General features: G+C 56.4%; 1 protein-coding gene across 27 annotated transcripts in view; it reads left to right on the top strand.

The window, feature by feature from the left end:
• Positions 1-25832, top strand: part of RAP1GAP (RAP1 GTPase activating protein) — a 70876-nt gene that overhangs the window by 31172 nt on the left and 13872 nt on the right. For 23 of the 27 annotated variants that reach the window (XR_002345431.1, XR_002345427.1, XR_002345426.1 and 20 more), the window contains 12 exons: positions 8813-8906; positions 15764-15799; positions 16775-16822; positions 18071-18109; positions 18579-18764; positions 22078-22181; positions 22422-22500; positions 22812-22865; positions 23956-24039; positions 24243-24343; positions 24476-24605; positions 25657-25812. Coding sequence is in view for 11 of the 27 variants with exons in the window: in XM_021097689.1 (XP_020953348.1) it covers positions 8813-8906; positions 15764-15799; positions 16775-16822; positions 18071-18109; positions 18579-18764; positions 22078-22181; positions 22422-22500; positions 22812-22865; positions 23956-24039; positions 24243-24343; positions 24476-24605; positions 25657-25812 (1111 nt within the window). In the remaining 16 variants the exon portion in view is untranslated. Of the gene's footprint in view, positions 1-8812; positions 8907-10690; positions 10770-13146; positions 13357-15763; positions 15800-16774; positions 16823-18070; positions 18110-18578; positions 18765-22077; positions 22182-22421; positions 22501-22811; positions 22866-23955; positions 24040-24242; positions 24344-24475; positions 24606-25656; positions 25813-25832 lie in introns of those variants that run through there. The other 4 variants (XR_002345430.1, XR_002345429.1, XM_021097697.1 and 1 more) reach the window with 2 other exon arrangements.

Raw genomic sequence — 25832 nt, 5'->3', positions numbered from 1 at the left:
CTCCCAGTTTCTCATCCTCCTGTTAGCCCTCCTGTGGAATGTCAGAGCCTTAGGATCATCTAGTCTGGCCCAGCGTCTAGTGCAAAATGCTTGGTGACTTCATCCTGTACACATGGCGACTTGGGGGCAGAGCCACACCTTCTTCTTTTCTCTTTGGTTAGGAGATGGTGACCTTGTCCCTCTCCGCGCGGGTTTCACCTTGGCCTGGCCGGGACTTCTGCCCACCAGTGGCCTGGAGCCCCTGGGGCTGCAAACCCACTGGCTAGGAGGGAGAGGGATGGATTTAACAAGGGCTCAGCCTGGAGGGTTTAGTGTTTGAGCAGTGAGGCCATGGGGCACCAGGCACAGCTAGAGAACAGTCCCGGCCGTGTCATTGGGCTTTGCTATGAGGTGGAGGAGGCCTGGATCACCCTGCTCTGATGCCAGCACCCAACACCATTGTCTGGCTCAGAGTGGGTGTCAGGATGTGTGTCCTGAATGAGTGACTCAGCCTAGGAATGAAGGGCACATGGGAGGGTGGGTGGGCGATGGAGTGAGTGAGCAAAGGAATGCCTGGGGTTCAGAAGGGAGACCCCCTGGGCTGCAGAGGCTGGGAGAGGACAATAAGGTGAAGGAGGAGGGGATGTGGGTGGCTGGAAGGCTGCGCTTGGGCCTCAGACCCAGCCACTGGGTGCGGGGAAGGCTCCCTGCGCCTGGGCTCCAGCTGATGGGTAAGCTGTCCTCTGTCCAGGGGGACAAGGAGCAGAGCAGCTGGGTTTGGGCTGCAGGTGTGATACTTGGGCAGATCGTCACCTCTGTCCCCCGTTCTCTTTTTCTTCCATGTGGAATGGAGGTAACACTACTGTTACCGGCCTTTGGTTCCTTGTGAGGCTGTTCAGAGTGTCTAGGGCAAAGGAAGCTTGTAAACTGTGAAGTGCCAGGCCTGATCTGCAGATGTTGTTGTTACCCAGCAGGAAGAGGCCCCGTGGCTAGGTCATCTCAGTGTCACTCCTCCTCCTTCTCCTGGTGCGGGGAGGAGCCAGTCCCCTAGGGAGGTGGAGGGTCAGGCTTAGGCCACTGCAGGCCTTGGGCCACCTGGGCAGGGGAGGCACTGGCGGGCAGCTGGTAGATGGGAGGCCCAGTTCCCAGGTGCTGTGCCCCCAGGTGGGGGCCAGTCCCATGACCTCCTCCCGGGGCTGCCAACCTGTTGTTTGCTCAGGAGGCTGCTGCCTGGCGCAGCTCCGGGATCCGGGTGTCTAGGCGCTCTGCCAGCACAGGGTGAGGGTGCCCCCCCGCCATGATACACCTTCCCGCTCACCTCTGCCCCTCCTGGAGCCTGAGGTTCTCTCCTCCTGCCTCCGGGGACCCTGCCAGCTCTGCCACTGGGCAGCTGCAAGACGCTGGCCCATTGCTGAGCCTCTGCTTCCTTATCTCTGAAATGGTGTGAAGATAACAGCAGCCCTCAATCCAGGTTGTCGTAAGGGTTACGGGACATGGCAGCGCTTGGCTCTCCCCCCTACCCTGAGTCCCTCCCCCCACCTTCTCTCCCTACCCCCCCATCCCAGCCGCCAACATGCCCCCCTGCGTACTGGCCAAGGTCAAAGGTGCCTGCAGAAAGTAGAGTCAGGAGCAGCCACGCCTGTGTCCCCCACCCCTGCTCCCGCCAGCCCTCCCCATGGGCCTCCGGAGGAGTGGGCCAGGCTCCCCAGGCCTAGCTTCAGAAATTCACTTACCGGCTGCCCCTGGCCACCTTCCCTGGCACCTTGGCAAGGCCAAGGGCAAGCAGCTCTGGATAGTTGAGCTCCAGAGACAATGGGCCTCTGTAGCCCCTGGGGGAGGGGGCAGTTCCAGGGTGGCCTCTAGTCTCTGGTTTCAGGAGATTAGAGGCCACTCAGACCTGACACCACAGCTGGGAGACACAGGCATTCTCCCAAGCCCCATCCAGAGGACCACTCTCAGGGGCGTGAGGGTCCACCGGAGCAGCCCTCCGCCTGCTTCTCACTCTGAGGTCTGCGCCCACTCCCCATCCCCCAGGTTGGTAAAACCAGCTGGCTTTATGGAGACCAGGGAGACTCAAGTGACCCTGACCTCTGGCGACCAGAGCTGGGCTGGCCTGGACCCCTTAGGCCCCTGTCCTGGGTTAGCCCCTGCCAGATCCTTCTCAGCCCTGTGTTCATCAGCTGGCCGAGCTCCTCTTCTGCCCTCCCAACCTCCTATGTCTGGTTTCCCAACTTGTGGGCGTGCTGTTCAGCACCTGCCCAGCCCCCCTGCTCTCCGTCACAGGCCCCTGCCTAGGTGGTCATATGTCACCTGCTCTGGGCCACCAGAGTTTCACCTGTTTCAGCTGAATTTTAAATCTTGAGTGGTTTACTGGGCAGAAAAGAAGGAAAGGGCACTCCTGGCAGAGAGGAAAGCCTGTGCAGAGGCTCCGCAGCATGAAACAGCGTGGCTTGTTTGGAAAGCAGCCTGCAGCCCAGCCAGCTTAGGACAGGAAGTGGGTGTGTGTGGGGGGGATGAGGCTGGGGGAGTCAGCAGGGGCCAGATCCCCCTGGGGGCCTCCATCCAGGGCAGCTGTCTCTGGATGGCCAAAGGGCCAAGACCCACTCTTAGGATCGCCCAGCCACCGCTCTGGTGCCTGAAAGAGTGGGGTTATCCAGCAGAGTGGCTAATAATGATAATAATAATAATAATAATAATAATAATAACAATAGCAAACACTGCTGCAGCACTGACTCTGCTTCCTGGTTCACAGCAGCCTTAGGAGGTAGGTACATTATCGTCTCATTTTGCAGGTGAGAGAAAAAGAGGCCCCTCCCACCAACTCTCCAGCTAGTTAACAGGTGGGAAGCCCCCCAGGTAGGCATCTGGTCACCTGTCTTCCGTCTTCCCTATCTCTCCAATCACGCCTGGGTCTGACCTGAAGTTTTGCAGAGTGGGGATCCCGGCTGAGAAGTTCTCCCAGCCGCTTGGCGGCTTCCTGGACCAGTGGTGGCCTGGGTTCTAGTCCCCCATCTGCTTCCGCCTTGGTGGTTGATTTCAAGGTGGTCGTTTAACCTCCCTGAGCCTCAGTTTACCCTTCTGGGAATGGGGAATCCTAGTGACTGCCTTATCTCCTGCTCCAGTTCCGGTGAGACTCCCAGGAGGGAGCAGATAAAGAGGGCTTTTGAGAAGTACAAAGAGCTGTACTCACGACAGTGCAATTATTATTGTTACCTCGATGTGGAGATAAGGGAGGAGAGGAGGTACGGTGACAGTTGCCAAGAAACCCGGGAGCTGTCAGCAGTGGCTTCCGCCCTGGCCCATCCCACTCAGGAGCTGAGCCACTGGGCCCCTCCCCCCACACCCCGCCGCACCGGTTCCCTGGGAGAGATGGGTGCTCTGAAAGGAAGGGGAGCTAGGGCCAGCTCGCTGGTGGCTGAGCACCTGCAGGGCCTCAAGGTGACCCTGGAATGTGCCTGGTCTGGACTCCAGGTTGGCTCTGGCTTTCTGTGTGACCTTGAGCAGGTCACCTCCTTTCTGGCTGCCGCCTATTCCTGTGTCCAGGTGTCCTGTACCTATAGGCAGGTGTCCAGGCCAGACAGGGTAGGATTAGAGCTGTACCTAGGGTGGCAGCAGGAGCCAGGGGCTGCGATGGGGAGGCCGTAGGGGCTGGGTGACAAAACTGAGGGCCTCGGGTGAGAACAGCTGTAATGTGTGTAGTAGAAGAACCCTGGGCAGAAGTGAAACCTGGCAGTGCCTTATCCCTGATGTGACCTTGGGCTTGTCACTTAACCTCTCTGAGCCTCAGTTTTCTTATCTGGAAAAAAAAGTTGATAATAGCCCAACCCCACAAAGCTGCTGTAGTGAACGAATGAGGCAATGCCTATGCAAACTATAGAGTGCTATGCAGATATGACCTCAGTCCTGGCCAGGGGAAAGGAAAAATGGGGAGAGTTCCCCATGTCCCAGTGAGCTCCAGACACCTCCCAGCTGCTACATGTGCAGGAAGAAGGCAAAGGATTTTTTTTTTAGGGCCGCACCTGCGACATATGGAGGGTTCCAAGCTAGGGGTCTAATTGGAGCTACAGCTGCTGGCCTACGTCACAGCCACAGCAATTCAGGGTCTGCCAGCCGACACCACAGCTCACAACAATGCCGGATCCTTAACCCACTGAGCGAGGCCAGGGATCGAAGCCGCAACCTCATGGTTCCTAGTTGGATTCGTTTCCGCTGCGCCAGGACGGGAACTCTGAAGGCAAAGCATTTCAAGCTGAGCCAGGCCACAGGGTCAGGAAGGTTTTCAGAGAAGTGGGGAAGGGGTAGAGACTTGGGGGGCCCATGTGAACCAAATGATGGAGACCAGGAGGAGAAAGGGGTGGGATAGGAGAGAAAGAGGAGGGACAAGAGATTCAAGACAAGGAGGAAAATGACCAGTAGGGGGAGGTCTGCAGAGACCAGAGGCAGAGGGGAATGAAGGGTGGCTAGGAAGGTGGGGAAAGGGCAGGGGCATGGTCAGGAAGGCCGCAAGGAGGAGGAGGCATCAGAGGAGGCTAGAAGGGTAGGGAGGGAGGCAGGAGGCTGAGTTTATTCACTTCTTCAAAAGTATTTATTGAGCAACTACTATATACTAAGAGATGGTAGAGATTAGCCTTAGGGCAGCATCTAGATCTAATGGTCAGGGGTTCAAATCCTCTGTATTTCACTTGTAGGCAGTGTGACCTTAGACACATGGCTTAAGCTCTGTCTTAGTTACCTCCTCTGAAAGATAAGGACCTTTTTAAATAATGATTTTTATTTTTTCCATTATAGCTGGTTTACAGTGTTCTGTCAATTTTCTATTGTACAGCAAGGTGAACCAGTCACACATACATATATATATTCCTCTTTCTCACATTGTCATGTTTCATCACACATAACTAGATATAGTTCCCAGCGCTATACAGCAGGATCTCATTGCTTATCCATTCCAAAGGCAATAGTTTGCATCTATTAACCCCAAATTCCCAGCCATCCCACTCTCTCCCCCTCCCCCTTGGCAACCACGAGTCTGCTCTCCATAGCCATGATTTTCTTCTCTGTGGAAAGGTTCATTTGTGCTGTATATTAGATTCCAGATATAAGTGATATCACATGGCATTTGTCTTTCTCTTTCTGACAGTTCACTTAGTATGAGAGTCTCTAGTTCCATCCATGTTGCTGCAAATGCCATTATTTTGTTTCGTTTTTGTTTTCAGGGCTGCACCTGTGGCAAGTGGAGGTCCCCAGGCTAGGGGTCTAATTAGAGCTATGGCTGCCAGCCTACGCCAGAGCCACAGCAATGCCAGATCTGAACCGAGTCTGGGACCTACATACACCACAGCTCACAACTGGATCCTTAACCCACTGAGCAAGGTCAGGGATCGAACCTGCAACCTCATGGTTCCTAGTTGGATTCATTTCCACTGTGCCACGACGGGAACTCCTATTTTATTCTTTTTCATGGCTGAGTAGTATTCCATTGTGTATGTATATACCACATCTTCTTAATCCAATCATCTGTCTATGGTCATTGAGGTTGTTTCCATGTCTTGACTATTGTGAATAGTGTTGTGATGAACATGCAGGTGCATGTGTCTTTGAAAGATGAGGAGTAAGTGAGGTCATACAAGAGAAGCAGTCTGAGCTGGGTCTGCACGCAGTATGTCCTGCATCAGCATTGGCTGCCATTGCTGCTGTTACTATCATTATTACCTCACTGATGTGACGTGCTGCATCCACATTGGTTGCCCTGGCTGTGAAGTTCAGATCTTTGGCTCCTTAGTGACAAACCTGGGTTCATGTGCCTGCCGTGTCTCATTAACTGTGTAACCTTGGGCAAGGAAATATACCTTTCTGAGCCTCCTCTTCCTCATGTGTAAAGCAGGTTGTTTTTGAAAACCTGCCTCATTGGGGAGCTCTGAGGATTTTGAAAAATCCTGGAAGGGACAGGAAGGCTGAGGCTTTTGTGATTAGTGTCCTTCTGTCCCTGCAGGGCTGGGGTGGATGGGGGCAGGCCGGGCAGAGCCTCCACTTTGCAGCTCCATCCTCATCCTGGAGCTGCTCCCTTTCCCTGCCCCTTCAGGCCTCAGCAATGACCTTTCAGGTGGAGGAGTTGCCTGGCCCAGCCAGGAACCAGAAAGCTGAGGGCCTCGGGGCAGGGTTCTGACAGAAGCCAGAGCCCCCTTGTCTTGAGCGACCTACCAAGCCCTGGGCCATTGTGAGCAGTCCCAAGTGACATGGGCACCTGGACCCGGGGAAACTGAAGTGGGTTCTGAGAAGAGCGTGCTAGGGAGCTGCTGCCAGGCTGATCTGCAGTGGCCATGGGCTGAGCCTTGGGGCATGAGAGGGATGGACAGAAGGACAGCACCCAAACAGCTCAATCACGGGCAAAAACACCATTCAGTAGCCAGGGCCACCAAGACAGTGGTCCCCACCATCAAAGGGACCCAGCTTCATGCAGGTTTCAATTCCTAAACTTCCTGGCCCCTGGATAGCCTCTGACCTTCCTCCCACTGGCCCTGGCCTTGCGTAGTCAAGGGCGTGGGCTTTAAATTCTGGCCCTGTCACCCACTTGGTAGGGGAAGTGGCTTCACTGCTCTGAGCTTTAGTTTCTTCATCTCTAAAAATGGGGATACGGAGTTCCCTTCATGGCTCAGTGGTTAACAAATCCGCCTAGGAACCATGGGGTTGCGGGTTCGATCCCTGGCCTTCCTCAGTGGGTTGAGGATCTGGCATTGCCATGAGCTATGGTGTGGGTCACAGATGCAGCTTGGATCCTGCGTTGCTGTGGCCCTGGTGTAGGCTGGCGGCTACAGCTCTGCTTGGACCCCTGGCCTGGGAATCTCCATAGGCCGCAAGCACAGCCCTAGAAAAGACGAAAAGACTGAAAATAAATAAATAAAATAAATAAATAAATAATTTTAAAATGGGGATAAATAGTGCCAACCTCCCGGCACTGTAGTGAGGGTGTAATGTGCCTGACACAGATCCAGGCACATGCTGGGTCTCACGAGTCCCCATGGCAACCTCAGTGGAATTGGCCTGGACCATTTCTACAGGCCTCTGTCCACTCCGCCTTCCCAAGTCTCTCCCCCATCGCACCGTGTAACCTACAGGAACCTGTGTGTGGGCCGTTCCCTTGCTCACAGAGCTCCAAGGCCTTCCTGTAGCCATTCGTTCATGCATTCACCTATCCATCTAACAAATACTTAATGACACTCTCAGGTAGGGAACCAGAGTTTACCGTGAATGGATGAGTACCAAAGAATTCATTGAGTGAGTTCTTTCCGGGTGCCCAGGCTCTAGGACAAATTTTTTTGGGAAACCCAGGCTGAGAGGGGTGTGTCACTGTTGTAAGGTCACACAGTGGGTACGTGCCTGGGAATATCTCCCTGACACAGGCCTACAAGTGCCACTGCCACCGTATCTATCCTCTGGGTCAAGCACTGCCCAGGCAGGGCCCTCTTTTAAGATGCTAGCCCCCAACTCCCCACCCCGGGAGGTGGAGGCATCCAGTGCCTGCAGCTGCACTACCGACACTTCCTCTGCCTTGTTTCTCCCTGAGGAGCTGGGCCCAGGGGAGCCAGCGACAGGGCTCAGCACTTCCTCGGGGTCTCTCTTTCCTGTGCCAGGTTCCCACAGGCCCTTCCCCTCTTGGGGTGTGGCCGTCCCAGCTCCGCCAGACTCAAGCAGGCCTGGGCCAAATGACTCACCCTCTCAGGCCCAGCTTTGGGTGCAGACACGTCAGGGTGGCCCTAGGCAGTGGGTGGGAGCCAGGCCTGCTTGCCCGGCTCTGGGCAACCTGGGTCCCAGGAACCACCAGGCACTTCCTCTTCCTGACCCCAGAAGTGGCCTCCTCGGCAGGCTTTCTAGGGTAACAGGAGCTGACTTCACACTCACCAGACCTGCTTCCTTTCCTTAGGGAGGGGCATGGGTGTGGCCAAGAGTCTGGGCTGGGAGTCACTCAGGCCTCACTCAGATGCGGGCTCTGCCATTGACCAGCTGTGTGACCTTTGCATGCCTCTGAGTCCTCATCTGTAAAGTGGGAATACCAGCGCAGTGATGAGTCTGTGACCTCAGGCCTAGAAAGAGGGGCTTGGCACAGGGCCTGGCCCATAGTTGGCCCAATGAGTGTCAGTTATTGTTATTGTCATTAATAATAGCAGCAGCCCAGGTGGCCTCTTAGCCTTAGGGCTGTTGTCTCCCTAAAGGCTCCAAGAGGGGTGTATGGAGGCTGGGGTACCTTGCTTAATCCACATGTCGGGGCTCAGCTCTTTACTTGTGTATTTTTTTGGTCTTTTTTTAGGGCCCCCCCCTGTGGCATATAGACATTCCCAGTCTAGAGATTGAATCGGAGCTATAGCTGTCAGGCTACACCACAGCTCACAGCAATGCCAGATCTTTAACCCACTGAGCGAGGCCAAGGATCGAACCCACGTCCTCATGGATACTAGTTGGGTTTATTACCGCTGAGCCATGACGGGAACTCCCAGGGCTCAGCCCTTTATAGCAGCCCTCACTGCCCCCTGCCGTAGTCTGCCCATCTTCAGAATAGGCTGTGGGCATCCTCTTGTCAGGAGTATGCATTAGGGAGGCCTGATGGAGAGCTTGGAGAGGGACCCTGTCCACTTCTCTGATCTCTGGGGAAGGACAGCCTGTTTGGAAGCCTGCTGATGAAGCCCCCCTTTCCCACCTCCTGGGGAACCCAGGATCCCCTCCTCCATGAAATCTGTCCCCCTCTAACATTCCCCAACTCTGAGAGTGAATCTGCCTCCCAGAGTTCACAAATCTTCCAACTTGGGGCCCTCCCTGACCTCAGACTCTTTTTCTCTTCCAGGAGGAGTGATGGGCAGAACCAGCGCTTCCCTCAGGCACTAGACCTGCCACGAGTGGACTTTGTTCCCTCCCATACTGCTTCGCCCCACCCCAAGGTAAGTGCCCGCCTGCCTCCCCACAGCCCCGGGTCTGGAGACACCCCAGAGCCAAGAGATAACGTGAGAATGACTACTGTGCAGAGGGAAAACCCTCAGGTAGATGCAGCTTGGGGTTTGGTACCACCAAAAGGGGTACCACCCTTCACCCCGGATGGGCCTGGGACAGTCTCAGAGGGTGAACCAGGGTCCGTAGCACTGTTGGAAGCGGGGGCAAAGCAGCTGGGAATAAACTGGCCAAACAGCTCTTCATGCTTATCTTCAATATCAACACCACCATCAGTTTCCTCATCTGTGAAGCTCAGTTCACAGGGCTGTTGTGAGAATTAAGTGAATACATGCTGATAAAACAATACCTGGCACAGAGAAAGAGCCCCTATAAATGAGGCTATTCTTGTTGTTATCATCAAAATCAAATGTTTGTCCATAACCCGACTATGTCAACTTTGTGCTGGGCGCTGAGGTGCCAGTAATCAATCTGACACAGACCCTGCCCTCAAGGAGCCATATAGTCTGGTTAGGACATAAATAACTAATCAACGTATATGGTGTCAAACACCAGTAGTAACCACTAGCATTTGCTGAGATTTACTATGTGCCAGGTCGGTACTGAATGCTTTCCACACCGTATCTCCTTTCGTCCTCAAACTGTAAGCACAATATACTTATATTTGTGCTCTTACTAGTCCCATTTTGCAGATGAGAAAATCGAGGCTCAGAGAGGTTACGTTACTTGCTCAAAGACACCCAGGTAGAAGGTGATGGGGCTAGGACCAGAACTCTGACCAGAGTGCCCGGTCTGGTGTCTTCTCTAAAGCAGAGGGTGATAAACTCTCACTTTTACTGTTTCTAAAACACGTCCATAGATATCATGCCTCTTGTCCCTTCATTAGACTGTGGGTTTGATCCCTGGCCTGGTTCAGTGGTTCAGGACCTGAAGTTGCTGCAAGGTGTGGCAGCGTAGGTTACAGATCCAGGGTTGGTGCGGCTGTGGCATAGGCCAGCAGCTGCAGCTCCAGTTCCACCCCTAGCCCAGGAACTTCCATATGCTGCAGTTGTGGCCCTAAACAAACAAGCAAACAATCCCAAAGAATCAAACAAAAAACCAACACACTTTGGGTAGTAGGCCTTCTCCAGATGAGGATCCAGATGCTCAGAGAGGTGAAGTGGTTTTCCCAAGGTCGCAGAGGTAGGATCTGCCAAGCTCCTCTCCCATTGCTCTGACCTGGAGCAGGGGCCATGTCCCTCTGCGAGGCTGGGAGGGCCCGTGGCCAAGGAATGGGATCCTTTAGCAGAATCACTACTTCCGAGGGAGTCCCAAACGCAGGTCCCCATATGGGGGTTCTTGAGATCCTCTCCTGCTGTCGGTGCCTGGGCAATAGCCAAGTCTGGGTCACATGGATCCCGGGACTTGGCAGGACGGAGGTGACTCCATGGCAGCTGGGTTTAGGACTGAGGCTCCCGGTCCCTCTCCCCCTAAGCACCTGGGAGGAGGCCTAGGTTCACATACCTTCCCTGGGCCTCAGGGTTCCCGTCAGAAAAATGAGGGTTAGAATAGCCCATCATTCTGAGTCCTGCCGGCTCACACAGCCTGGTACTGGCCTTCTCAGCTTAGCTCTGAGCTGCCTTCCCTCAGGCCTCCTGGCCTCTGCCCAGTTTGGCTAAAAGCCTCTGCTTGTGCCAGTATGGCCCAGACGGCTACAGCTCCAAACTGCCCCACCCCACAGCCTCCCCATCTCCCACCTCAGAATCAAGACACAGTCTGCATCATTCTCCTTTGACAGGTAAGGAAACCAGGACCCAGAGAGACTGAGGGATCTGTCCGGCTCCCCAGCAAACCAGTGCTGGGCTGAGGGGTGCCAGGTCTGTGAGCCCTTCTCTATCCTCCTCCTCGAGATTTGTGCACATGCCTAATGTTGATGGTGAAGCCAGTCCGAGGGGGCAAGGGACCTCTCTGTGCAATGGGCAGATCCCAGCCCCTCTCCGGGCCTCAGTTTCTCATCTCTAATACGGAGGTGACAATTCCTTCTCTACCCACCTTATCAGCTTGCAATTGGGTGACTCTGAAAGTAACTTTGGAAAGTTGAAATTAGGAAGCTGAATTATTATCAGCATCATTATGTCCCCAGGACAAGACACCCAGAAAGGACATCCCCCCTCTTTGGGAAGCCACATTTGTATAGACACTGAGCTATCCGAGACCCTCCTACCCTTCCCTTCTGGGATTTAGAAATCTGCACACATCTACATACACGGCTTAACCACACATACATGCATGGGTACCTTCACGTGTCTGCACATGTGTCTCCATTCAGAGACGTGCACATGGACACATGCATGTGTAGACAGATACACATACCCACAATGTCTATGCACGCACAGCCACATCTGGTTTCAGAGTCACCCCCTCCACACACACGACTGCATGCACACATGTGCACACCCTCCAGTGCTGGCACGCAGACATCTCCGGTGATGCGAGGAGGTCTTGCCTCCTCCCAGTGTGGGAATGAATGTTTCTCTGGCTGCATTTTGATGGGTGCCCGGAAGCGCTCAGGCCTGGAAGTGCCTGCATGAATCAATATTTGCTGCTGTTAATTATTAAAAACAAAGCTACACCGTGTCTGGAACACACATCTCCTGAGTTCCCACTGGCTTCCTGGGCTCCAATCTGATCCAGGGCCAGGTCTGGGGGAAAGGAAGGTGCAGAGCCTTCCTTCCAGGAGCCCTTGGCCCTGGAGATGGGCAGCGGTGGTTAGGTGCCAGCAGCTCCTTCAGGAAGCTGGAGAGGGGTTGGGTTCTGAGTTGGTGGGCAGCCCTGCCCCACAGGGTCCAAAGCAGCTGATGTTGACTTGGCCACAGCTCAGGAAGCAACTGCCGCTTCCCAGCATCTGTCTGGGGAGGGGGTGCCGAGGCCCTGCCCCCAAGTGTACAGTGGCAGACATAATGCAGCGTCAGCTGGAAGGGGCTGTGGAGGCCTTATATATTACAGAGGGGGTGGCAGGGACTCACTCAGATCAACTCAGCAAGCTGTAGCAAGGCCAGAACTAAAACCCCCATTTTTTTTTTTTTGCTTTCTAGGACTGCTCCCACACCATATGGAGGTTCCCAGGCTAGGGGTCTAATCAGAGCTACAGCTGCTGGCCTATGCCACGGCCACAGCAACGCAGGATCTGAGCCGGGTCTGCCACCTACACCACAGCTCAGCTCACGGCAACACAGGATCCTTAACCCACTGAGCGAGGCCAGGGATTGAACCCACAACCTCATAAACCCACATATTTTGAAGTCTTCTCCTTGCATGGGCGCCTTGGCAGACACTGTTCCCTCCCTCTCCCAGGATCTGCATGGGGTATGGGCCTGGGGCCTGGGGAGGGGAGGGTACAGGCCAGCCACTGTCAAGCATTAGGGGGTGTGTGACGGTAAAGAGGAGGGAGAGGAGAGAACTCCCAGCCTACCCCTGGATTCCTGGTTCTGCCTTTTCCTAGCTTTAAGATCTTGAGCATGATTTTATCTCTTGGGATCAGTAATCTTTTCCTTTTCTTTTTTTCATTTTTAGGGCCACACCGGTGGCATATGTAAGTTCCCAGGCTAGGGGTCGAATCGGAGATGTAGCTACTGGCATACACCACAGCCACAGCAACCTGGGATCTGAGCCGCATCTGCGACCTACATCATAGCTCATGGCAACGCAGGATCCTTAACCCACTGAGCCAGGCCAGGGATGAACCTGCATCCTCATGGGTACTAGTCAGTTTCGTTTCCGCTGAGCCACGATGGGAACTCCAGGGATCAGTTTTCTCTTCTGTAAAATGGGGATGACACTCATACCTCCTGAGTTGTGAGGAGAGGATGAGATTTGCAAAAGGTCCAACATTAAGGAGATGCTCAAGAAAAGCCCTCTGTCTCCCCTCAACTTCCTCCCGGGCTTCACAGCCCAGCCCAAGAAGCCCGTCCAGGACGCCCTCAGGCTGGGTACCCAGAGATTGGGAAGACAGAAGAGACGGGATAAGGACGCCTTGGAGAACTAGCGGGGTGGAGGTCCAAAGAGCCCCCGCGCCGAGAAGCGCCCAGCGCCCTAGCAAGAGCGCGCAGGCGCAGTGTCCGGGACCGCACCAGGGGCGGGGCCTCCTGTGTCCCCGCCCCGGATCTGCGAAGCCCCGCCCCGGTCCCCCGCGCCGCCGGTACCTGGCGCCCCGCCCCCTGAGGGCCCGGCCGCCGGGCGAGCCCAGCGCAGGCAGCGCGCCGCCGGAGCCCGAGCCGGGAACGCGGAGCTCGGCGCTGCGGGGCCCGGGCCAGGGCTCGTGCGGGCCGGAGGCGGCCGGGCCAGCTGAAGCGCCTCCGGGGTGGGGGCCGGGGCCGGGCCGGGCCCAGGATGGCGCAGCCGCGGCCCCTGGCTCCCCCCGGCCGTCCACGGAGGGGATCGCTGCCCGCTGGGACTGGTTGGCAGGTGAGGACCAGGGCAAAGGCGGCCTGGCCGAGGGGCTCTGCAGGAGAGGGGTCAGCCCAACTTCCTCGGAACCCGGCAGGCTCTGCCCCAGCCAGGGCGGGTGTGCGAGGCTCAGTCATGGAGGGTGTGTTAGCTTCTGAGCTGACACCCGGCCACCGCAGCCACGGGGCACACCCCTGCCCTGGGGTCCCTAGCCTTGGGCTCTTTGTGCGGCTGCCTATGGAACAGAGTGCCTATGGTAGCACTGTGGCTCTGGGCTACATGGGCACTGTGTGTGTGTGTTTCTATGTTCGTGTGTGTATGTTCATGTATGTGTTCATGTGTGTGTTCGTGTGTGTGTGTGTGTGTGTGTGTGTGTGTGTGTGTGTGTGTACTAGCCTCAGGACCACTTCATCCACCCCCTTCCCCCTTTAGGAGGGGTCTGAATGTCACAGCATAACTTTGCTTGGTGCCCTGGGACACTTTGCTCACAGCCTTCCATGTGTCAGAGCGTCTGAGGCACTAGTGAGGCTTTATCTGTGGGTGTCACTTGTTGCTGTGTGTGCTCTGGGTACCATGTGTCAGTGTTTATGTGGTTGTGACTCCCAGTGCATTGTTCCTGGCCATGTTAGGTCACCCTGAGTGGGGTACTCTAGGGGACATCAGTGCACTCGTGTCACTCATGCTGAGATTGTGCTGGACCGAGGTTGTGTGGTTAACCCAGGCACAGATGCCGATGTTGCTGTGGTCCAAGGTGTTGGGCTGCCTGTGGGATTGTCTCTTCCAAGCTTAGAGGTTTGGGTATGGCCATAGGGGATCGTGGGTCAGCATCTCCTGCATTTTACGGAGTAGATTTTGCCTCTGTGGGCAGGCCTCACAGTGGGCACATGGGGTGTCTGTGTCTCGTGATCTTTAACAGAGCTCTGTGCCCGTGTGCGTGCATGCGCATGCATGTGCTTGTGTGTCTGTGTGTGGTTTGGTGCCCCTCATCCTTGGTGATTAACCACTCCCAGAATTGCTGCATGCTTTTTCTTTTTCTCTTTCTCAAAACTCGTTTCGTGTCATAGGATCAAGTCTGTCACGTCTGTTACCCATGGTGTGTGGCTCTGATGGAAAAGGACTTGTGCGTGGGATTGGGGCTCTGGCTCAGTTCCCATGAACATACCTGCCTGTATCTGCGAGCAAATGTTATTGGCGCACCGATGTGAGAGTGGTTTTGTGGTGTTAGTGTGACTTTGTGTGCAATTACCAGTGTAATTGCGCAGATCTGCATAGGGGTGGGTTTGCATTCATGTGTCTGGCTTTTGCAGGACATGGACCTGTGTTTGTGTGAGTGAGAGTGCTGTTGTGTAACGTAGGACGCTAACATGTGAGCTTGTATGTTAGCATATTGCTCTGAGTGTAAGAACTGGTGTGCACAGATCTGGTAGGTTTCTGTGTGTTTGCTTTCTTTGGTACAGTGAGACGGTGTTTAAATATTGGTGTGCAGGCCTGTGTGTGTTTGAGCAAGAGAAAGAGAGAAAGGAGGGGGGAGCATGTGTTTCCTGGTGCACAACCCCATAGCACATGTGCGTGTGAGCTCAGGCGGTGCCCCCACTGGACAGCAGGATCGACTGAATTGAGGCCTTGGAAGTGCTGGGGGAGGGGCGAGCTCCTAGAGACTCTGGGGCTTCCCAGGCCCAGCCCCCAGCCCAGCCAGCCGGCAAGGATGCCGCCTTCCAGGAAGGCTCGTAGGGAGTTGGCGCTGGAGAGGCTGAAGCTGCCAAGCACAGCTGGCAGATGCCCGGATTAACCCTGCATGTGCCCTGGCCAGCCTCAGGAGAGGCTGGCTGGAGTGGGAGGGGGGAGGAGGGTGTGTGTGGCCTCACACACAGGTGTTGGGCCAAAGGGGCATCCCAGCATTCCCTCCCCCATCCTGCCCCCCAGCCCACAGCACCTGGGGTGGGGGAGGGTGAGACCCTCCTTCCAGGAGAGGTGGGTGCAACCGCAGACTCTCCTCAGGAGCCCAGTGGGCTCATCTCTAGAGCTTGGACCTGGGGCTCTTCTGAGGGATCCATGGACCAATCCTGGCAATGCCAACCTTGCAGTGACATGGGGGAGATGTGTCTTGCCCCAAGGGTCATGGCCCTCTTTGTCTGAGACAGCGGCCTCCTCCTTTGGGGAGGGGGACTGGGTGGGGTGGGCTGCCTGGGGAGGGCAAGTGGCTCTGGGCAGACTTCACTTGGCAGTTGGTCAAACTTTGCTGGTCAGTGGCACAGATCCCCGTCCTACGATGTCCCTTCCACTTCCTCTTGCTGCTCTGACAGGTCCACGGGACTTGGTCAGAGTTGGGGGCCCAGGAGGGTGTGGGCAGGTGGAGACTCCTCAGGGACTTGGCAGGCTCAGCTGGGCTACGCTGGGCTGACCTGTCTCCCTGTCTCTCTTGCAGAACACAGATCTGTTTGAGATGATTGAAAAGATGCAGGTGAGGTGGGCTCTGGGAGCCACAGAGGGGGCTGGGCCGGGGTGGGGGGCTTGCTGCATCTCTAGCCCTGCCTCTCTAAGGATGGGCCAGGAGCCCTCGTGCCAGGAGGAGATGGTGGCAGGGCATTGTCCAGAGCCCGCTGCCTGGGGGTCAGAAGGGAGGATGGGGACTGGTGGTGCCCAGGGCCCAGGCCCACTTGCATCTCCCCAGCTCTCATCCCCGTTCAGTTCACCCCCACCTACATGCACCATCTCCCATCTCCCAAGAGGCGCACCGCCTCCTTCCCCCCCACCGCCCCCCGCCTCTAGGAAGGGAGGAGGGACAGATTCCCCCGGCCCAGGGCCACCAGAGGCTGGGCTGCAGATAGGGGGAGGTACCAATGAACCAGGCACCCACCGCACCCCCGCCTGACCCCTGCCCATCCTCCACTCCAGCCCTGGTCTTCCAGGCCCTCGTCTCTTTCTGCTGGGGTAGGTGTTGGGAGGTGGGCGGGGGACTTGAACAAACCTCAGGAGTTTGCCCCACGTCAGTTCACCCTGCAGACCCTCTCTCCTGCCCCCTTCCTGTTTCTCTGCTTCTCTTAGTCTTTCTGTCTCCACCCCTTCCCCTCCTTCTCTCTTTCTCCCCCTCTCTCTCCCCATCTCTCCCTCTCCCTCTCACTCTCAACAACACATATCTGTGTAGATGCAATGGCCTCCCTCCGCAGTTCACACGCGCGCACACACACACACAAGCATGCACACCACCCCTGCCCCTACTCCCAGCGGCGACCAGAGCCCCCAGCCCTCCCTGCTGCTGCTGCCAGCCTCCCTCAGCCCAGGTTACCTCCAAGAGGGCCATCCCTGCAGAGGCCCGGGTATCCCAGCCGGCCAGCACCCTGTCCTGGGAGCACCCGCATATCACCATCCGCCTGGAAGGCAGCCTGGTGGTGGGCCCAGGAGGGGTGTAATGGGATGTGCTCCCTTCTCTTTGCAGGGAAGCAGGATGGATGAACAACGATGCTCCTTCCCACCACCCCTCAAAGTAGGTCTGAATCCACCCACGCCACCCTTCTGGGGGCTGTCAGCTTCCTGAGCAGCAGCACTCTCCAAAGAGCTTGGGGATGGAGGGGGAGGGGGAGGCAGACCCCCTCTCTAGGGGTGGGGCCTGGGCCTGGGAAGCATTGTCTCAGCTGCCTAGCCAAGCAGCCAGCCCAGAAGAACCTGGCACCCTTTACTCACTTTGAGGCAGGTGCTGGGGCCAAGGGTATACCCAGCCCCTGCCCTCGAGGAGTCTGAGATGTGGAGAACCCCCCCCTTGCTTAGCCCTGAGCCCCTCATTCCAGGCCCTCCCCACCCCACCTCCACCACTGTAAACTCACCCTGCCACTCGAGGCTCCCCCACCCCAGATTGAAGCCCTATCCCTCAAAACAGCCTGCTGTAAAATGTTTCCCTTGAAACCAGTTATGATCAGCAGTTGCAGGAAGACTCAAACCCAGGTCCCAGAAGGCTTATGCTCCCCCCTCCATGGGGGTCCTGCCTAGAAAGGCTGAGGGGGAGGGGGACAGAGGGGAAGATCGGGAGGGGTAGCCTGCTGGCCTTTCACGAAGAGACTCAGCGGGCTGGGGACCGAAGGAGGTGTGAGGAGACTCTCCAGACCCAGGATTTTCTGGGTGGGAGCTGCCTGGCCCCTCCAGATAGGCATACGGTCCTATGGTTGGTGACTGGGACCCTAGCGGGCCTAGGAGAATGGGCCCAGGGCTGGAGGGTTGACGGCCAAATGGGGTTCATGAGCACAAGGCTGATGCTTTGTCCAGAATAGGGGTTCTTTAAGTGTGGTCCTCAGACCACCACCAGCAGCAGCATCACCTGGGGGCTTGTTGGCGTGTAAATTCTTGGGCTCCACCCAGACCCACAGCATCAGAAACTCTGGGCCCCAGGGGTGGGGGGTGTGTGCCGAGCAATCTGTGTTTCATGAGCCCTCTAGGCCATGCTGATGCACTGAGAACCACCGGTCCAGAGGTTTCTTCTGAGGGTGCGGGAAGTGAGCCTCCTTTTTTCCAGGCAGAAGGAGACCCAGAAGGGGCTGCCAGCACTCAGTGAGCTAAGCCTGCCTGAGCCCCTGCCTTGTGTGGTCATCTGCCATGGGGAGATGAGGATGCAACCCCCTCTGCGCCCCCCAAGCCCCAGCCCAGGGCTGCTGGCTGAACAACAGCCTTCTGGGGTGGGAGCTGGAAGTAAAGGGAGCAGACCCCAGCCCAGCTGGGCCCCTGCCCTGCTTGTGTTTTGCAGACAGAGGAGGACTACATTCCCTACCCGAGCGTCCACGAGGTAACCACCAGTGGGACCCCGCTGACCCCATCTCCATCCCTAGCCCGGGAGGCACTCAGTCAGGCAGCGGACACCCGGCTCCTTCTCCCTGCCCAGAGCCTGACCGCAAGCCTTGCTGTGGGCACTGGAGACTCAGTTTACGGGCCCAAGACTTCAGAGCCCACTTGAACCCTTAGGTGTCAGCCAAACATGTCAGCCTCTCAGCGAAGATCATGCTCCCAGTTCTACCTGTTCCCCCCATCCTTTGAGACTGGGACCTGGGGCTCCGTGTGTCTGGGTCTGTGCCTTTAGTGAAACAAAAAGGGCTGGGGCCAGTACCATGGAGGGGTGGATGTGAGCCCTGGGACTCATAGGTTCTGGGCTGTCCTGAGTACTCCTTAGCCCAGGCTCTGTGTCTAAATCTGGGGGTTGTCCCTGGGACCCCCAGTGGGGTACAGTGTGGGTGGCTCTTAGCTGAGTTCTCTTTCAGGTCCTGGGGCGAGAAGGGCCCTTCCCCCTCATCCTCCTGCCCCAGTTTGGGGGCTACTGGATTGAAGGTACCAATCACGAAATCACCAGCATCCCAGAGACAGAGCCGCTGCAGTCGCCCACGACCAAGGTGAAGCTGGAGTGCAACCCCACAGCCCGCATCTACCGAAAGCACTTTCTCGGCAAGGTGAGTGGCCCACTGGCATCAGGGGCTGGGTTGGGCAGGGAGTAAGTCCCAGCCAGCCCTGAGGGAGGCTGGGCCTGGGACAGAATTGTGGGCTGGGCTGGGTGACAGCCCCAGAGCCCCAAGTTTCAGGCAGCATATGCAGTGGACTCACTCATTCAGTCAACAAAAAGTTAAGGCAAAAGGCAGTAGTATGGGGAGTTCTCATCATGGCACAGTGGTTAACAAATCCGACTAGGAACCATGAGGTTGTAGGTTTGATCCCTGGCCTTGCTCAGTGGGTTAAGGATCTGGTGTTGCTGTGAGCTATGGTGTAGGTTGCAGATGCGGCTCAGATCCTGCATTGCTGTGGCTCTGTAGGCTGGCGGCTACAGCTCCGATTAGACCCCTAGCCTGGGCACCTCCATATGCCACAGGAGGGGCTCTAGAAAAGGCAAAAAGACAAAAAAAAAGAAAAAAAAGGCAGTAGTATGGCATAGTGGTTAACAGGGACTCTCCCAGGGTTTAAATCCTGGCTCTGCCACTTAACTGCATGCGACATCAGGCAAGTCTCTTACCCTCTCTGTGCCTCTCTTTCTTCATCTATAAAAATGGAGATGGCAGTGATACCCACCTTAGGACGTTGCTGCCAGCCTTTAACGTCACGATGCTTTTGAGGTGTTTAGAATGACATCTGGCATAAAGTAAGTGCTCAGTCAGGGTGAGCAAATAATGAGCACCAGCTGTGTGCCTGGCCCTGTTCTAGACACCAGGTGTACAGCAGCAAACACAACAGACCCAGGCCCTGCGCTCAGGCAGCTTGAGGTGGGGGCTGGGAAGGCACCGTAATGTCGTGGTGTGACCTGGATTGGGGCAGCACCCCCGCCCCGCTCCACCCCCCCCCCGCCCCCGCCCCAGAGCAAGGACCCTGTCAGCATGTCACCCCGTGGTGTTCCAGGCAGGAGTTGTTGGATGATGTCGTGGGAGCTGGAGGGGAGGTTGCATGCTGGCTGCTGTCTCTGTGTCAGTTTACAGATGAGGTGGAAGGTATCGAGGGCCCTGGAGTCTCGTGGCCCAAGGGCGCCTCTTGGCTCCGTATTGATGGTGTGACCTTGGGCAAGTTCAACCTTCCCGAGCCTGTTTCCTCCTCCGTCAGAACGGGTGTCATAAAGCACGTGAAAGGTGTCGAGAACCGCGCTTGGTGCCTGAGCAGTCCCTCCGTAAACGTTAGCTGTTATTACTACGGCTTCATAATCACCCCGTGAGGTCAGAATTATCATCATTTTTATAGGAGAAACTGAGGCCAGAGAGGTCAAGTGACTTGGTCAAGGCCACACAATTACTGAGCTGGGTACTGGACCTAGGTCTGGCGGCCTTCCATTAAGTCACGCCATGGGAGTGGAGTTCCCTTTGTGGCACAGCAGAAACAAACCCAGCTAGTGTCTGTGAGGACTCCTGTTCGATCCCTGGCCTTGCTTAGTGGGCTGGGATCCTGCATGGCTGTGAGCTGTGGTGTAGGTCGCATAGCAGATGTGGCTCTGATCTGGCATTGCTGTGGCTGTGGCCAGCAACTGCAGCTCTGATTCAACCCCTAGCCTGGGAACTTCCATATGCCTCAGGTGAGGCCCTAAAAAGACAAAAAAAAGGAGTCCCTGTTGTTATGCAGAGGAAATGAATCTGACTAGGAACCATGAGGTTGCAGGTTTGATCCCTGGCCTTGCTCAGTGGGTTAAAGATCCGGTGTTGCCGTGAGCTATGGTGTAGGTTGCAGACGTGGCTCGGATCTGGCGTTACTGTGGCTGTGGCTGTGGCTGGCCGATGTAGCTCCGATTATACCCCTAGCCTGGAAACCTCCACATGCCATGGATGCAGCCCTAAAAAGCAAAAAAAAAAAAAAAAAAAAAAAAAGACATGCTATTGGAGGGGTCACGAGGTACAGGTTGGGGTTCCTGGAGGAGGCATGCTGACCAGAGTCCCGTTAACAGCACAGAGAGAAGGGGCCCCAGGGGCAGGCAGGGGCAGGGCCACCCCTGACTCCAGGTGAGGTGACTTGGGAAGCCATGAGCCCTGTTCTGGCAGAGGGAGGTCAGGGTGACTTGACTTTGACTCCCTGGGACCCTGAGCCCATCCTCCTGGGGCTCCTCTGGGCCCAGCCAGGGGGCTCAGGTAAGTCCACACCTGAGGACTTCAGAGCAGCCCTCCTTGCCGTGCACCTGCCACTCCTTCTCTGCAGGTGGTGCTAAGCATTAGGGATTTCTGTCACTCTGTGCTCAAGCAGGGCTGGCGGGGGAGTACTCTGTCCCAGGTCCCTGCAGACTGCCCCTGAGCTGTGAATTTGTCCCCTGGCCCTATCTCTTTTTCCTCCAGCCCTTTGAGCACAGCTTTTCATATTGAAACAGAACTGCCTTCTAAGGAGTCCTGGGACAGGTGTGGCCAGGGAGCCAGCCCTAGTCCCACGGCTGGGGCTGGCAGGGGAGCTTGGGGCCAGGTGGGGTGAAATCTCTCAGCGGCACTCCCAGCCTTGGCTTTGGGACTGCCCCACCTGGAGGTGCCAGCCCTGTGCTCCTCCCTGGGGTCCCGTGTCTGCTGTCGTTTCCCCTGTGTCCTCAGGAGTATTTTTTCCAACACAGTGGCTTCTGCAGGTGAGGCTGGAGGGTGGGAACCGGCCGGTCAACCACCCAGTGTGTTCATGAGGAGTTTTACTTCCTGATTCTCACGGGCTCTGGCTTCAGGGCCACAGAGCCACGGGTTGAGCAATTAGTTAGTCAACATATTCTTATTGAGCACCCACTGTGTGCCCGGCCCCGAGAAGAGCGGAGGCCAGGAGAGGACCAGGCGTATACAGATGTGGTCCTGACTTTGCTGAGGACCCAGAGAGCCAAGGTTATTACCAATGTTCATTGAACACCTATCCCTGCCACCCTCCCATAAGGTAGTTGGCCTCACTGCCATTTTATTATATTTCTGGCCACATCCGCGGCCTGTGGAAGTTTTCCAGGCCAGGGATCAAATCCATGCCAGAGCAGTGACCTGAGCTGCTGCACTGACAATATTAGATCCTTACCCCACTGGGCCACCAGGAAACTCCTCACTCCCATTTGATAGGCTGGGAAACTGAGGCACAGAAAAGCGAGGCAATCTTCTCAGGTTATGGAGCTGGCAAGCAGCAAGCTGACACCTGAATGTAGGTTTGTCTAAGACAGGGTGTGCTGGTAGCCGCGCCACCTGCTGCTCGGTGAGGGGCCTCCATCCGGGGGTGAGTTGGCTGTCTGGTCTGGTTTCCAGAAGCCTCAAGCTCAGCCTCACCTGCTTCCTGGGCCCCCACCTCCCACCACAGGAGCATTTTAATTACTACTCACTGGACACCGCCCTGGGCCACCTTGTCTTCTCACTCAAGTATGATGTCATCGGGGACCAGGAGCACCTGCGGCTGCTGCTCAGGTGAGGGTGGGGCGAGGGGACCTGTGACAGCAGGGAGGGTTGACGTCTCATAATCTGAGAGCCCGTCTCCATCATCCACTCTTCTAATGGAGGCCCAGAGACTGCCTGGGATTTGCCTGAGGTTGCACAGCAAGTTAGTGCCCCAGCCAGGCCTGGCCGCCCCCATCACCTCTAGAGCCGGGGTCTGCCCCTCTGCCTGTCGCACTGCCTCACCCCTCAGCATGCGTTTTCTCCTCCCAGGACCAAATGCCGGACATACCATGACGTCATCCCCATCTCCTGCCTCACCGAGTTCCCCAACGTGGTCCAGATGGCAAAGGTGAGGCCTCTGGCCCTTTGTACTGAGCCCCCAGGGGTGCCCTCCTGGTGGGAACAGAGCTGGGCTTCAGCTTCACCTGGGCACCCCCTCATCTTAGCCCCAGATCCTAGCCTGTCCCGGGGTCCTGCCTCTCATGTGCTCCCATGAATGTCACATGGTGGCACCGTGCTCTTGGCACTCTTCAGAGCACCTTTTGGAGACAGGGGCCCCCAGTGCTCCCCCATTCTGAGTGACAGTGAGCCCTCAGGCCTTGGCCGGGGAGGCCCAGAGGCCCCATCCTCAGTCCCTCCCTCTCTTATCTCCTCCTGCAGCTGGTATGTGAAGACGTGAATGTGGACCGATTCTATCCCGTGCTCTACCCCAAGGTATGGCTGGACCTGGGCCCTGCTCACTGAGGGTGGGCAGGTAACCAGGGGACCGAGCATTTATTGGGCACCTGCTGTGTGCAGGATATTTTTCCTAAGTTCTCCCATTTAATCCTCACGATAACCCTACCGAGTCCACGGGTTGTAGAAGAGAAAGCAGAGGCTCAGAGAGATTCCGGGCCTTACTCAGGGATGCACAGCTGATAAGGAAGCCGGTATATGAACCCAGTACTGTCCCCTTGGAGGCGAGCCTTGCTTACCTCTGGAAGCTCTCAGTGCCATCTGGGGACCCTCCTGAGGGTATTCTGTGCTCCAGAGCTGAGGCCTCCCCTCGCCTTGCCTTCTGTCCCCAGAGGGGGCCTGGGGAGAGAGAGTCACACAGGCACCTCCAAAGATGCTGCCCCACAGACAGCAGCTGCTCTTCTGGCCCCAGTGCTAGGTGCTGGGGGCACCATGACAGTGTGGGATAAAGGGGAGGGGCCTCTGTCTTTAATAAGCCGGGGCTTCTCGAAAGAGGTGGGCCTTGAAAGACAGGTACACGCTATGGCTTGGAGTGAATTCTGGACAAGGCGAGGTCCCTGAGGGGCAGGGCGGTTCAGGAAAGGGCCACGAAGGAAGAGGCCTCAGAAATCAGGTCCCACCTCCCAGTTACAGAAGAGGAAGCTGAGGCCCATGGTGGGGAGGGGACCTTGCTTGAGGCTCCACAGCACCTGGGTGGAACTCGGCCTGTTCTAGAACAACAGGGTGGGTTTACACAGGAGCCAAGGCAGAAGTGGGTGTTAGAGCAGAGGAGGGGTGGGAGCTTTGGGGCAGAACTTCAGAGGAATGAACTTAAGCTTTGGAATCCAGCAGGCCTGAGTTCAAGTCCCAGCTCTGCCATTTGTCAGCTGTTGACCTTAGGTGGTTCCGTGAGCTATCAGAACCTCAGCGTCTCCATCTGTGAAATGGGGGCGGTGGGAGCACTCCCTTCACGGGCTTGTTCTGAGGCGGAAGGGAGATGATGCACATGGAGTGCCTGGCACACAGTGCCTGGCACAAAGAACAGTGAACTGAAAAAGCAGTATTTTACCCATCAATCCTGTCCCCACAGGCATCCCGCCTCATCGTCACCTTCGATGAGCATGTCATCAGCAATAACTTCAAGTTCGGAGTCATTTATCAGAAGCTTGGGCAGGTGTGCTGACCTCCTCCTCCCTGCCCCGCCCACCCACCTGGTCTCATACCTGGGACCTCAGACCTGTGCCAGGGAGAGCACCCACCCGGGGACTCAGTTTCCCAGGAGCTCAGAGGCTGCCAAGAGGCCCCCTTGCAGCCTTCCCCAGTGTGAGTGGGGGTAGGGGTGCCAGCTCGGTGACCTCTGCCCTCTGTGTGCCCCAGACCTCCGAGGAGGAACTCTTCAGCACCAATGAGGAGAGCCCCGCCTTTGTGGAGTTCCTCGAATTTCTTGGCCAGAAGGTCAAACTGCAGGACTTTAAGGGGTGAGCACTGGGGTGGGCTAAGCAGAGGATCCTCAGACCTATGCCCTTGGGCAGGGAGGGAGCCCCGTCCTGGCCCCATGGAGGCCTGGCTGGGGCTGGAGACTGAGCCGTGGCCTGGGGGGCCTGGGGCAGGTTCCGAGGAGGCCTGGACGTGACCCACGGGCAGACGGGGACCGAGTCTGTGTACTGCAACTTCCGCAACAAGGAGATCATGTTTCACGTGTCCACCAAGCTGCCCTACACAGAAGGGGACGCCCAGCAGGTAGCCTGGGCACCCTCCCACCTGCCTCCCACCTGTCCTCCTGTCCCCCATTTACCTGCCCGTGCAGTGTCCACCCCACCAGGCTACGTGGGCCCTGGGAGAGAGAGATGAAACGATCCAGTCCCCCCGACTTGTGGGCTGTAGTTGGGGTGGGGTGACAAGCTGCTTTGATGTTGTGAAAGCCTCAGTTTCCACATCTGTGAAATGGGAATAATAATGGCACCTACTTCGTAGGTGAGCATAAGTCAGGGGATACACCTAGAGTGGCTAACACAGTATCAGTAAATGTGAGTATTTTTATAGGGAGTGGAGGGGATTGTAGGGTCACCTGGGGGCACTTAGACTTGGCAGAGGTGGGAGTCAGGCAAAGCTTTCAGGATTAAGTGACTTTGGGGTTGAAAAGGAGCTGGGAGAAGGCAGCAGAGTGTTCCAGGGAAAGGATGGCTTCCTCTTGCAAAGGGCTGGTGATGAGGAAGTGTAGGCCACGTTCCCCGAGCTGATCTCAGAAATTTGTCACCCTGTCCTGAGCTTCCTGCAGGGGTGTCTTCCTTACCCTGAGCCCCGCCCCCCAGGTGCATAAGGGGGGAAAAATGTGAGAAAAATGTGAGAAAAATGGAAACGTTTCTTCCTTATTTTTAGTGTCTTCTAATTTTCTTTTCTAAGAGCCTCTGTTCATTTTAGCAACATAAATAGATGCCGAGTGGAACTTGTTTGTACCAGAGGGGCCACGTTTGGGGTATTTAGACAGGAGGAGGGCTCAGAGGTAGGGCCTGGGGACCAAGAGCCCTGGGTTCAAGTCCCCTAATTCACCGGAGGGCCTTGCAAGTCATTTGTCTCTTGGCCTCTGTTATCTCATCTGTCACAAGAGTCCAAGAAAAGGAAAATAATTTTAAGACAAATATCTCACTATATGTGGCTTTTTTGGGGGTAAGCAACTCCTTAGACACGCCTTCTGCCTAGCCCAAGCCCTCCCACACCCCTGTGGGCACCCTCCCCGCTCCCCCTGGGTCCCTCCCTGGCCAGGGGGTGAAGGCTGTGGCCCTGTGCTCAGTTGCAGCGGAAGCGGCACATCGGGAACGACATCGTGGCGGTGGTCTTCCAGGACGAGAACACGCCCTTTGTGCCCGACATGATCGCGTCCAACTTCCTGCACGCCTACGTGGTGGTGCAGGCTGAGGGGGGTGCCCCCGACGGCCCCCTCTATAAGGTGGGTGATCTCAGAGCCTT

Source organism: Sus scrofa, chromosome 6, assembly GCF_000003025.6.
Source record: "Sus scrofa isolate TJ Tabasco breed Duroc chromosome 6, Sscrofa11.1, whole genome shotgun sequence".
Lineage (NCBI taxonomy): Eukaryota > Metazoa > Chordata > Mammalia > Artiodactyla > Suidae > Sus > Sus scrofa.
Note: the sequence above shows the minus strand (reverse complement) of the source record. Positions and strands in the feature narration are given on the sequence as shown.